This window comes from Sorex araneus, chromosome 1 (assembly GCF_027595985.1).
Source record: "Sorex araneus isolate mSorAra2 chromosome 1, mSorAra2.pri, whole genome shotgun sequence".
NCBI classification, from domain to species: Eukaryota; Metazoa; Chordata; class Mammalia; order Eulipotyphla; family Soricidae; genus Sorex; species Sorex araneus.
The window spans coordinates 411,398,114-411,411,495 of NC_073302.1; the positions used below are offsets into that span (position 1 = coordinate 411,398,114).

General features: G+C 44.2%; 1 protein-coding gene across 1 annotated transcript in view; it reads left to right on the top strand.

Moving 5' to 3' along the window:
- Positions 1-13,049: 13,049 nt before the first annotated feature.
- LSMEM1 (leucine rich single-pass membrane protein 1) overlaps positions 13,050-13,382 on the top strand; it is a 14,516-nt gene continuing 14,183 nt past the window's right edge. The window contains exon 1 of the mRNA XM_055128987.1: positions 13,050-13,173. Coding sequence (XP_054984962.1) covers positions 13,050-13,173 — 124 coding nt within the window. The remainder of the gene's footprint in view (positions 13,174-13,382) is intronic.

Sequence of the window (13,382 nt, forward strand, 5' to 3'; positions counted from 1 at the left end):
TTTTCTATTTATAATAAATGCAAAATAGGGTGTATCCCTTAGTTTCATTAGAAAACTATTAGCCACAGCCCAAGTTCTCGTACTGTGGCTACAATGATAATAGATTTAATACAACTTGTTCAATTTAAGCTTTTTAACAAATAGTTTCCCAAACCAGTTTGGGGAACTGGTTCTGGGAAAGCTCCTGTAATTTTCCATATAAATGGACCTAATACTTTTGTCAGTGGGATCAACAAAAGGTATCATACCAGATCTTACAACCACAGCCCAACTATTGGAAGTTCACGCTGAATTAACACTCGTCAGTTGGCCATATTCGACCACAAGCGAAACACTAATTTTGTCTGCTGTGTAAGACCTTGTGCTTTTCTTTGAAATAAAGATCTTTTCATGCAGAAAGTGCTTCTTTTCTAATGGGAAAATGCATCTGAATAATGAAGCCAGGGGCTACTGGATGGCCCAACGCACCAGAGTGTTCTGCTTGTGGGAAGCACCTATCACCAGGACCACATGCTCTTTTTAAGTATCCACCCTGAAGAGCCCCTGGTCTGTGCTGTATGTGACCCCAAAATAAATGAAGCCAGAAGAGGGGGTGGTTTGGAAACATGAAAATGGGTGGGGGTGGGGATGGGGTGGGGGACAGCAATCTCTTGGGATTCTAGATGAGGTTGGTCACCATGATGACCAGGAGTCCTCCATGGTTGGTGTGCTGGGCACCTGGGCGACCTTGGAGGTTCGCAGGTGGCTGTGCTAGTTTGCTCAGCACGTGGGGTAGTACTGGGGTCCAGCTGTGAGCTTCAGGCTTGCGAGGCAGGTACTTTGCCTCAAAAGAGTTGGGATTTAAAATGTACTGCTTTTTGATTTTGTTCATTTGGGTGGTTCTGGGGACTACCCCTGGCTCTGCGCAGGGATTTCCCCTGGTGATCTTTGGGGCCATGTTGGGGGAGATTAAATTAAACTCCAGCTACATGCCTACAGAGTGCTTGAGTTAGCTCTCTGGAAGAGTGGCTATTTTTTGGTGAGGTTTTTTTTTTTTTTTAATTTTTTTTGTGGGAGTCGGGGAGGCTGGAGCTGGAGCTGTCTCCCAAGCTGTGATGGGGGGCCCTCCCTGATTCTGGGGGGGGGGGCTCCAGGGGTGCACCGTGCAATGTTTTCAGACCCATATGTGGGGGCATTTGCCTTGACCTTTTACTATCACTTTGGCCCCTTTGAGATTTTTTTAACTTCACAAAAACAGATATTTTGGGATGACGTTAGAATTTTTACTGAGCTAAGTGTATAGAATTTTTACTGAGCTAAACTGTTTAAGGTACATCTAGTTTAGAATTTGTACATTTCAGGATGGGGCGGATGGAGTAGGTGGTAGGGTGCTTGCCTAGCACATGATCACTTTAGGGTCTATCCCCAGCACTCCACATGGTCTCCCAGACCTCACCAAGAGCCATCCTTGAGCACAGAGCCAGGAATAAGCCCTGAGCACTGCTGGGTGTAGCTCAAACACCTCTTTCCCCCCACCCCCAAAGAAGTACATTATTTGATATTAATGTGAATAATGATGAGTGGGGGAAGCATATAAGAGAAGTACCAACAGTATCAAAGGTATTTTTCCCAAGCCAACATTCCTCTCACTGGCTTTAATAACTGGATGACTGATGGTCCCCTTAATTGCAAGTCATCGGCTGCTTTATGGGGTTCACTTAGCTGTTAAGAGAATGAATAAAAACCCTATAAAAATGAATATAGAACTTAAGTTGTTGAATTTTCATCGCTATTTCTAGTGTGTTAGGACCATGCACATGGTGTTATCACCTAAAACTTAATGTCATCGATTTAAATATATATAATTTTTAAAGTATTTTAAAGACTGGGACTGGAGCGATAGCACAGCAGGTAGGCCCTTGCACGCAGTCGACCCGGCTTCGATTCCTCCGTTCCTCTCTAAGAGCCCAGCAAGCTACCTACCGAGAGTATCCCGCCCGAATGGCAGAGCCTGGCGAGCTACTCGTGGCATATTTGATATGCCAAAAACAGTAACAAGTCTCACAATGGAGACGTTACTGGTGCCCATTCAAGCAAATCGATGAACAACGGGATGACAGTGCTACAGACAGTGCTTTTAAGACTGAAGAAATGGTGCTCAGGGGTCTCCTGAGTGACTAAGCAATGCTGGGTCAGGTCTACCTCCCACATGGAAAACCCATGTTCAGTCCGTCGAGCTATCTCTGCTCTTGCTCTGTCCAAGGGTCACAGCTGTGCTCATACACACTTGGTGGCAGTGCTAACCAGGATTACACACTTGGTTGTGCTCGCCGGGGACTGTGTACCTGAGTCACAGATCACAGTGATTGTGTTCGCGGTAGCACTGTGTGATGTGGGACGTGCTGGAGTCAGCCGTGGGGGACTCACACAGCCCCCAGAGAGCGATTGTTTCAGTCTCACTCTCATGCCAGGGACAGCAGTTTCCTAAGACTTCATCCTGGGATTTTTCTCTCCCCGTGAAACCCACATGTCAGGATGAGGACCTCAAGTCTTGATTTTTTTTGTTAAATGAAACAGTTCTTCAGTAGCTTGGGAAATAAATGATCACATAAGAGCTTAGTTGTAATGAGACTATATGTCTGAGAGATAGTGTGACTTGGTATATAAAATTCTATATCACTGTTATCACTGTATCACTGTCCTCCTGTTGCTCATTGATTTGCTCGAGCGGGCACCAGTAATGTCTCCATTGTGAGACTTCTTGTTACTGTTTTTAGAATATCGAGTACGTCACGGGTAACTTGCCAGGCTCTGCTGTGCAGGTGAGATACTCTTGATAGCTTGCTGGGCTCTCCGAGATAGAAAATCAAATTATGGATTATGAATGCATTGTTCTATTCTAATAAAATGGCCGTGATGTCTGAGTTTTAGTGTCTCATTTGTTTCTTTGGTTTTCCTTTACTCTTAGAATTGCTATTTCTAATGCTTTAAGATGGTGTAATATTGTGCTGTGGTGTGCTCTTCTTGCATTCTGCAAAATATTTTTTTTAACTTTTTAAAAAATTTTATTTATTTTTAAATTGGTGAGTCACTGTGAGGGTACAGATATAGATTTACACATTTTCATGCTTGTGTTTCCCTCATACAATGTTCGAGAACCCATCCCTCCACCAGTGCCCATTCTCCACCACCAATAAACCCAGTATCTCTCCCACCCCCAATCCCATCCCCCACCCCGCCTTTGTGGCAGGGTATTCCATTTTGTTCTCTCTCTCCAATTGGGTTTTGTGGTTTCTGCAAAATATTTTTAACCTCTTGATCATCCCCTTAAAACATTGACACATTTTCTTTGATATGGAACTCTATGAGAGATTAGGATTTTGGGTTTTGCATCTGTATTTTTTTTTTCCCTTACTCATTTCTTTTTCATTTTTAGGACTGGGGGTTTGGGTCACATCCGGCAGTGCTCAAGGCTTACTCTTGGCTTTGTGTACAGGGGCCACTCCTGGCAGTCACTTGGGACCATATGTAGTGCTGGGGATGGAAGCAGGTTCTGCCACATACAAGGCTATGTGCCTTCTCTCTCTGGCCCACTCATGGATTTTTTCTTATGGGGAGACTTGCAACAATGCTTCGATTTTTCTATTGCTTTTTATATTTTGCTCACATTAAATCGACCATTTGTATTTAATTCTCTTATTCTCTTCACTTCATGCTTTGCTGCATCTTCTAGTTCCAGACTCAGCCTCAGTTCTGCAGAGTCAGCATGGGTTGCCTGGGATGTCACAACTGTTACCAACTGTGTAGTTAGTGTAGAGCGTGGGAACATCGAAAGTATAAACGTGGTGTTGGTTTAAATCCTGTTTAGTTTGTTTTGATCATTTTTGTCAGTTGGTCTTTTTTTTGGGGGGGGGTGGATTGGTGGAGAGCCTTCCAAGAGGAGCTCTTGATGTAAGTGGATCAACATGGAAAGTATCATGTTCAGTGAAATGAGTCAAGAGAAAGAGACAGACATGGAAAGATTGCACTCATATGTGGAATATAAAGTAGCAGAGAGGTATGAGCTTGCAATGATGCAACTTCTGGCAGAAATTTCTCTGGACTTAGTTGCTAAAATACTAAAATACAGAAATCCAAAACCGCGTGGCTGCTGTTGCGGCTGCATGACCTCATATCTCTTCATTCTCAGCAATGGAAAACAAATTATCAAATGCTTCCTTTTCAGCAAGTCCGAACTTGGGGGGGGAAACTCCAAACAATAATAGTGAGTTTTTTGTTGAAATAGTGAATGTAATCAAAGTAAAGAGAAAGTAAAGTGAAATTTATTAGCTACACAGGTAGGGTGGGGGGTGGGGGGAGGTATACTGTGATTCTTGGTGGTGGAATATGTGCACTGGTGAAGGGATGGGTGTTTGAGCATTGTATAGCTGAGACTTAAGCCTGAAAGCTTTGTAACTTTGCACATGGTCATTCAATTTTTTTTAAAAAAAAGACCCCATTTCTCCGCGCCCGCACCCCCAGAATGACTGACGAAGAGGAGGGAGCTGCTTTGGACACCAGCAGCCCACCAGCAACCTGCAGTATGTGACTTGAGAGTCTCCGCCAGGTCCCTCGTGCGGGGGCCCGGCGTTTCTCTTTTTTTTTCTTTAATCTCTCTCTCTTTCCCTCAACTTCTCCTGGGCACAGCACAGCATCTACCCCACTTCTCTGAGCACAAAATGGAGAGACGCACCCAAATGCGCGGCGCGGCTGGCGGGGTATCGAGGGCGGGGAAGTACCGGTCTCCGCCCACATCGGACACTTAAAGAGAGTGCAGCCACGTGGGCTTTCCCATTTCTCCGCGCCCGCACCCCCAGAATGACTGACGAAGAGGAGGGAGCTGCTTGGAACACCAGCAGCCCACCAGCAACCTGCAGTATGTGACTTGAGAGTTTCCGCCAGGTCCCCCGTGCGGAAATCTCTCTCTCTCTCCTTCAACTTTTTCCCTGGACTTTAGACAGAAACCCAAAACCGCGCGGCCGCTACTGCGGCCACGCAACCTAATGTCATCTTAGTATCAGCAATATGTAATGGTTCCTTCTTAATGGGTCGGACTTTTGTGGGTGATCCTAACAAGAATAGTATTTTGTTGAAATATTGAAGGCAATCAAAATGGTAGCCATCTCTCTGACTGAACTAAGCTATATCCCCACGCCGGCTGAGAAGAAATATCCTTCTTTCTCGGGAAGAAACGTGGCGTGGTGTCAAACATAGTGTGATGTCCATTAAGCAAACAGACCTGGTGGCGTGGGAATGGGAAATAAGGGGAAAAATTAGGTACATGGACCAGCGGGACGCTGGTGGTATCTTGAGCCGGAGCCGATATCAGCGCAAGACCTTTGGTTCCAGAAACTGCTTGCAGACACTCTACTAGACTATCAACTAAGCCAGAGCCCCACGCCGGCTGATGACGGGAAATAACCATCCTCTTCGGTTTTTTTCCCTTTGTCAGACAGCGTGGCGATTACTAAACAGGCGTGAACTCGGTGGCGCGGGGCAAGGGGGAAAAAGAAAAGTTAGGTAACAAACAGCAGGACTTAATATCTCTATATTCTTAGCAATGGAGAACTATCAAATGCCTCATTGGCAATAGGACTGTCTTTTTCTTTTTGGGGGGAAACCCCAGCAACGGTAGTGAGTTATGTGTTGAAACATGGAATGTAATCGAGATAAGCGTAAATGAAGTGAAACTTATCACGTACAAGGGTGGGGACTAGGGAGGTGGGAGGGGGCGGCAGATATACTGGGGGGGTTGGTGATGGAAGATGGGCACTGGTGAAGGGAAGGGTGTTTGAATATTGTATAACTGACATAATCCTGAGAACTTTGTAACCCTCCACTTGGTGATTCAATAAAAAAATTAAAAAAAAAAAAAAAGAGGTGCTCTTGAGGTCCTGTGCCACATAATTCTCAGTCATCCAGATAGGGCAGTTCAGTACTTGGGCCTCGGTATGTGGCACTGCTTGGGCCCAAAGGTTCTGGGGACCATCAAGGTAATATTGGTGGTTGCAGGGGCCACCAGTCACCTGGTGATGAAGAGGTTTCCAGGGCTGTGCCTGCCTGGTGGTGCTGGGGCACCGTTCTGTCCTGGCCTCTGGCGGCAAGGCAGGCTCTCCTCGGCCCCTGATTTGTATTTCAATTCCCTTTGTGCCTGGAGTTTGGGGAGGAAGGGTGGAGCTCAAGTGTTAATCTGCACATTAAATTTATAGGTGAATGCCTATTTGTTCATAAAATTGACGGGCAACGGAAAGACAAGGACTGTGGGAACGAGTTCCTCGAGGGAGAAACAGCGTGTGATGCAGCAGCTCACAGCGTGGTTCTTGGTTAACCTTGCTGGTTTGGAAGAATCGTTCACGGTCCTTCACTGAAAAAGTTGGACTCCGAAACATTGAGCAACATCTCTCTGATCCCCTGAATTTAAACTTTAGTGTGAGTTTTAGGTTCAGATCTCAGCTCTATCACTTAGAATCTGGGTTATATAAGGTTTCTTAGCCTCCATTTTCTTCATTATTGAAGGGGAATTAATATTTAACATGGTTGTAAAAATAGAGGCTATTTTATTATTTTTTCTCTAAAGATATATGGTTTTTTTTTTTGGGTAATGCTGGGGAAGGATAGATCTTTTAGACATTTCAGGTGGTTGGGAGATTATATTTTAAAACTGGGCATGAGGGCAGAAAGCTCGCTCAAAGAGTTGAACGCATTGCTTCCCATGTGGGAGGCCTGAGTTTGATCTCCGGCACCTGCATCTCCCCACCAGCAGAGTTGGGAGTGGCCCCCAAACTCTGCTTCATGTGGCTCCTAGACAAATCAAAGCAAAAAGCACAAATTGGGCATAATGGTGGAAAAAAGGGCAACAAACACTTTTTTTTTCCTGAGATTTTTTTCCCCCTAGCATTTGATATGCTTAATGTACACGTCTGAAGAACTGAGGAAACTGTTACAAATGATATTGTCTTCTTCATGAATTGGTCCTCAGACATAGAGGAAGCTAAAGAAAATGACAGTTCTTTTCTCCTAGAGTAAGGTGTAATCCGGACTGAATATAAACATAAGAAAATTTTGTCAAGCAACCACTTCCTTCCTTCCTTCCTTCCTTCCTTCCTTCCTTCCTTCCTTCCTTCCTTCCTCCCTCCCTCCCTCCCTCCCTCCCTCCCTCCCTCCCTCTCCTTCCTTCCTTCCTTCCTTCCTTCCTTCCTTCCTTCCTTCCTTCCTTCCTTCCTTCCTTCCTCCCTCCCTCCCTCCCTCCCTCCCTCCCTCCCTCTCCTTCCTTCCTTCCTTCCTTCCTTCCTTCCTTCCTTCCTTCCTTCCTTCCTTCCTTCCTTCCTTCCTTCCTTCCTTCCTTCCTCCCGCCCTCCCGCCCTCCCTCCCTCCCTTCCTCCCTCTCCTTCCTTCCGTCCTTCCTTCCTTCCTTCCTTCCTTCCTTCCTTCCTTCCTTCCTTCCTTCCTTCCTTCCTTCCTTCCTTCCTTCCTTCCTTCCTTCCTGTGCTTAGAGGCCCATATGTGATCCTCAGGGTTGAACCTGAGTCATCCAACATGCAAAGCAAGCACCTTAACTCCTATGTTCTTTCTCTGGCCAAAGCAACCGGTTTCTAATTGACATGTAACATACTTTCAGGATGAATAATGCTTATTTAATCAGGGCAGTGGAAAGAAGGATTTGACAGGATTGCATGTCAGTTTATCACCTAATCCCCACCTCCTGCCAAAAGGGTTCTCCCTTTCTGTTTGGGATTCTGGGATCAAGGGCTTTGGGGAACTCAGGTCTCCTCCTCACTGTAACATCTTTTATGTACACCAGAGGGCAGAAGCTCCTTGGAATTTCTGTGATGGAACCACCTAAAAGAAAGACTGACATTCCTGACAAAGGCAGATGGATAGAAACTCAGAGAATAAAAAATTTGAAGATGAAAGGAAACTGGGGAGACAAAGGGCATCCGTTGCCCACAGCCCACGCTTTCTCTCTCTTTTTTGTTAGCCACAAATCGGTGGGTGGGGAGCCTCTGGAAACCCTAAAAGTCCTCCAATCTGCTTTTACCCCTGAATTCGTGTCACCACCTTAGTCTGTCCTTGTCTATTTCCGTTCTCTGGCTACTCCAAAGCCCTGTGCAAGATAGTTGTCAGGTGGCAGCTTGAGCTGGCTCCAGGATATTTATATATGGGAGCATTCCATGGCAAAAGTCCTGGAAATGTGACAGCTGACAGTGGCCTCGGCCAAATAAGGACATTAGCTTCTATCCAATTAGAAGCCCAGCAATCCCAGCTGAATCAGGAGAGGGTCTTTTCTGCCCCCCCTTCCCCCATCAAAGTTTTAATAGCACATTTTTAGTAAACCTTAGACATTACTTTGTTTTTTTAAGTCAGTATTCGGGATCTTACACTGCTTAGCTGAATTAAGCTAAATATAGACCAACGGTTACAGGCTGGAGTCGATATAGGCCTTGTGCTGAAGGAAGGCGGTGAAGAGCTACCGACTTGTACAAAGTTTTATTATAGTTGCTTCTGAAAAACTGATTTTGTTTCCCTTGGCAACCAGGCAGGCGAAGCTCACATTTTTGTAAGTAATTTGCATGTTATTACTCTCCACCAAGACTGAATTCTGACTTGAGTTGTGGACGCATTCTGTCGCATGTGCTTTGTGTATGTGTGTGTGTGTGTGTGTGTGTGTGTGTGTGTGTACATACACAAGTTTTAATTTTTAATAGAAATGATTTAGATTTGGTTTTAAAAATTGTTTCCTGAATGTGAATTTCACTGACTCTGAAATGGAATTAAAGAACAAATTACCATGACTCACCTCATAAAGCTTCCCATTAGCTTTGAATTAAGCCTTATTACAACAATTTTGATCTTGTGACAGCAGCACTGGCATGAATAACTTCTGTGATTTTGTACCGAATACCTGTGGGGGGAAAATGAAAAAGCAAAGCCGTTTTTCATAGAGAACTTTCTTCATTTGTTAGGCTATTTATAGGTAGGCAAGGGCTTCTGAACAGCACAAAATAATCAGCTGCTACGCAGCATCAACCTAAATGGGGGGAAGAGGAAGTTACTTACGTTTTTCAACTGCAGCTATCAGAACGGGATCTGTCAGGGGATGCTGCTCGAGAGGTATTGCGTAGTGAGATACCTGCACACAGGACTCTGGTTGAGTCAGTGGGATGCAGAATTTAGCAATCCTTTGGGCTCTCCAGTCCTGCTGATTGCTCCAAGATGCCCTCAGGAAGGAGATGCCAAAGATAGTATCAACTGGGAGTCTGACAGCTGCGGGCCAGGTTTGAGGCCTTGTGACTTGACTTGCTGTCATTTTCTGGCTTCTTATGCCTCACTCAACTCAGTTTTACCTTTTTTTTTTTTATTTTGCACGTTGCACTGAACTGAAGGAAACGTTAAATATCTATTTCCATGTGACTTCTTCACCCTATGGGGAAGACTATTTTTTTTTTTTTTGCAGGACGATTTGTAGCTCACTGTAAGTTGTTTTCTTGGTGCTTTTGGATGCGATGCTTTGAGTCACCTTTTGAGTCAGTAGCAAGGCCGGTAATTTGGAGATTTTATTAGCTGCACTGTTCTTAAGTCAGTTTTTGTGGCTATGATTTTCTAGCAAGTCCTCTACCGTGTAAATGTTGACTAAGCCTCAGTATGAGATTTCAGTGATAGTAATTACATTACTAAAAAGGAAGCTAAGGCTCACGGATATTAAGTCAGTGATCCCAAAATGAACCTTGCACCAGTTACCATGCCTGAAATAGAAAGTGTCTTTGGCAGGATCATCCTATGATACGGCACATATGAATTTTATTATGCATCAAATATTAGTATTTAGGATAAAAAAGCATAAAGAGTTTATAACGTATAAATATAACACATAACATACAAATATTTCTAAAAGAATACTTTAGAAATCTGTGGCCATGCATTTGCTAATACTTCTGGGCCTTGGTTTTATGTTTTTTTCAATTTGTTTTATTTTTTTGACTTCTTTGGGTCACACCTGGAGATGCTCAGGGGTTATTCCTGGCTCTGCACTCAGAACATACTCCTGGCAGTGCTCTGGGGACCATATGGGATGCCAGGGATTGAATCTGGGTCGGCTTTGTGCAAGGCAAATGCCCTACCCACTGCACTATTGCTCCAGCCCCTGAGCTTTGGTTTTAAATGTACAAGGGTAAGATTTGATTTTCATTACTTCATGCTACTTCTTTTTGCAGTGATGTGGGTGGTACTTCAAATAATTCACTTCAGAATGCTCATTGGTATATATCTAGACTTTAGTAACATCAATACTTAATGTACTTTAATAGCATCTTGCCATAAATACCTTATGAAATGATATATTCTTATTCATACACATTTCAGGGTAGCTAAAATTTTCTTTTTATATTTCAACCTTAAAAAGATTTGGCTAATGATCTCATTGTTTTCGTTTGCTAGGTTTGGAGTCATATTTTGATCTATTTATCCGATTTTTGTGATGCCAGGAATCGAAGCCAGTTCTCAGCTTGCAAGGCGTGTGCTCTATCATTGAACCACATCCCTGGCCCTGGAGAACATATTTTGTGCTAGGAACTTTTAGGCATCCACAGAAAATTGTTGGTTTATTGGGTTTTAATACTTTAGAGTGCAGTTTAGTTGTTTACACAATGATGGATACCTTTGTTCAGCTCTTCTGTTGCAGCTCACAGGCTTTTTGTGGTTTTTCTTTTCTGATGTGATTTCTCCTATTATATGTCTCTCCATCTGGTGAGTATTAAAGGAAAACTCTTAGATGTTAGTGAGAAGAAAATACTGAACAGCGACATTTTGTCAAGCTTAAGCCTATTGCATTGACTTTACAGTTCAGACAGATAGCATGTGACATTTCTGTTTTGTTTTTTGGTTGTGCAAGAGATCAAACACAAGGGCTCATCCAGGCGAGGCATGTACTGTACCACTGAACTACATGCCCAGTCCAGTCGAAAGGATTTTTGCCCTGTTTTATTTCAGTCCATATGATTATAACTTGCTGCTTCAAATGCTGTTGAAAATTCTGAGATTTAGATTCTTGATAAAATATTTTAGGTGTTCTGGAACTGGGGAGATATAGTATAGTAGGTAAGGCACTTGTCTTGCAAGTGGCCAACTTAGTTCTTTTTCTGGCATCCCTTGTGGTCCCCTGAGCACCACAGTGAGTGATTCCTAAGTGCAGATCCAGGAATATCCCCTGAGCATCATCAGCTGTGGTCCAAAAATCAAAAAAAACCAAACAAACAAAAAATATTTTGGGTGTTCCAACCTTATCTGTCTCTATGTAAGCAACAAATGCAAGAAGGTATTATAGCTGGTTTGATAGAAGAATGTACAAGATCCTTCCATGGTTCAAAGGAGAGCCTGCTGGTTCTTAGAGGAGGTCAGGTTTGAGCTGAATCCTGAGGAAGGATTTGGAAGGGGCTGTGGGCCAGAAAAGCAGCACCAGGCAACTCAAGCAAAAGGCCTGGTTCAAGTGCTGCTACTGGCTAAAAAGTAAGATCACAGATGTTTACCTGAGTGTCAGCATCCTCCTCCTCCTCCTCATCATTCCATTGATCAACAAATTTCTCCAATGGTCTCAGTAACGTCTCCATTCTTCCTAGCCCTGAGATTTTAGGAGCCTCTCTTTACTTGTCCTTCCCAATGATACCGCATTGGAGGCTCTTTCAGGGTCAGAGGAATGAGACCCAGCATTGTTACTGGTTTTGGCATATGAATATACCATGCGGAGTTTGCGAGGCTCTCCCATGTGGGCAGGAAACTCTTGGTAGCTTGCCAGGTTCTCCCAGAGGGAGAACTAGGCTATAAGATGTCTCTTCTGAGACCTTGGTTTTAAGTCTCTGGATGTTGGTTGTTGATGGGATTACATGATCCTGGGGGCAGTCCCTGGGTGTGACTGCCTAGCTACTGGAAAATGGGGAATCTGGGCGGAAGAGGTCCAGTCCCAATCCAAGCAGACTTGGAGGTCTCAGCCCCAGGTCCCACACACTTGGGTTTCTCTGCTGGTACCTTCATGAGTGAGGCTCGTCAAATGTGTGGATGTGTCAGCGTCCTTATTCACAAAAATGTCGGGGCTAGTCTGGAGTACATTAAATATGCTTTCCCTGATCAAAGAATAGCCTGCCACTGGGTTCATTTATGAAGAGATAATCACAGACATTTTTCATAGACCTTGAAATGTTATTTCCTTGAGACATCTGTTTTCTTTTTGTTTTTCAGTCACACTGGGCTATGCTGAGGGCTTAACTCTGGCTCTGTGCTCAGGGACTATTCCTGGCAGTGCTGGGGTAGGAGTGGGTGGGGACCATTTGCAGCACCAGAGATCAAACCCAGGTCAGTGACAGGCAAATTGTAAACCTCAATTTTGAAGTTATTTACTTGCAAGAAGTCTGGGGGGCAAGAGATCTCAGAGATTTTGGAGTCCAGCTTCCAAGGGGCTATAGTTTTCCTCTTTGGAGCATTCTAGTTTGCTAAGATTTTTGTTTTGGGGACTCACAGTCAGCAGCTCATGGCTAAAAGATGCTCATGGAGGTTGCAGAAACTAATATACCATAATAAGGGAGAACATAAAAGCTACAGTTTTGTGTGAACTCCTTGTACAGTGGAGAATGTTCACAGTCATATTCTCTATTCTCAGAATCATTATAGCTACTGGCTGACTAGCTTAATTTTATTTTTCCCTGTGTTCATAATCATCTTGTAAAAGTTTGTAGGCTTTTCGCCAGACTATAAACTATGGAATGAAAGAGGAAAAAAATTGAAATCAATCACAAAATAAAAAACAGATCCAGGGTCTGGAGTGATAGCACAGCGGGTAGGGCGTTTGCCTTGCACGCGGCCAACCCAGATTCGATTCCCAGCATCCCATATGGGTCCCCAGAGCACCGCCAGGAGTAATTCCTGAGTGCAAAGCCAGGAGTAACCCCTGAGCATCGCCGGATGTGACACCCCCCCCCCCCCAAAAAAAAAAAGAAAACAAAACAGATCCAGGGAAAATATAGACGGAGCCAAGATAAGCAAGAATGGTGAAATCACCAATGCAGATAAGACAAACTCTGAAGGTCTTGAAATCTGCCCCCTCATTTGCCTACTGCTTCCGGGCTGGCAGAGCAAAAGGAATAGTAGCCAAGCTGTCCTTGCAGGGAAGTATTTTCTGATGGAGAATCAAAGTCATTCTAGTATTCAGGGGAGAACAATATTTATGGGTGGTTCTTCTTGTGTCTGTGCAGCTACTGGCTGGCTATGATTCCTGAAGATGCACTATCCCACCCGGCATGTGTTTGGGATGGGGGTCGGGAAGATAGGGGCGGGGCCTGGAAGTTGCTCCCTGTGGTAGTTGGGGTAACGTGATGCTG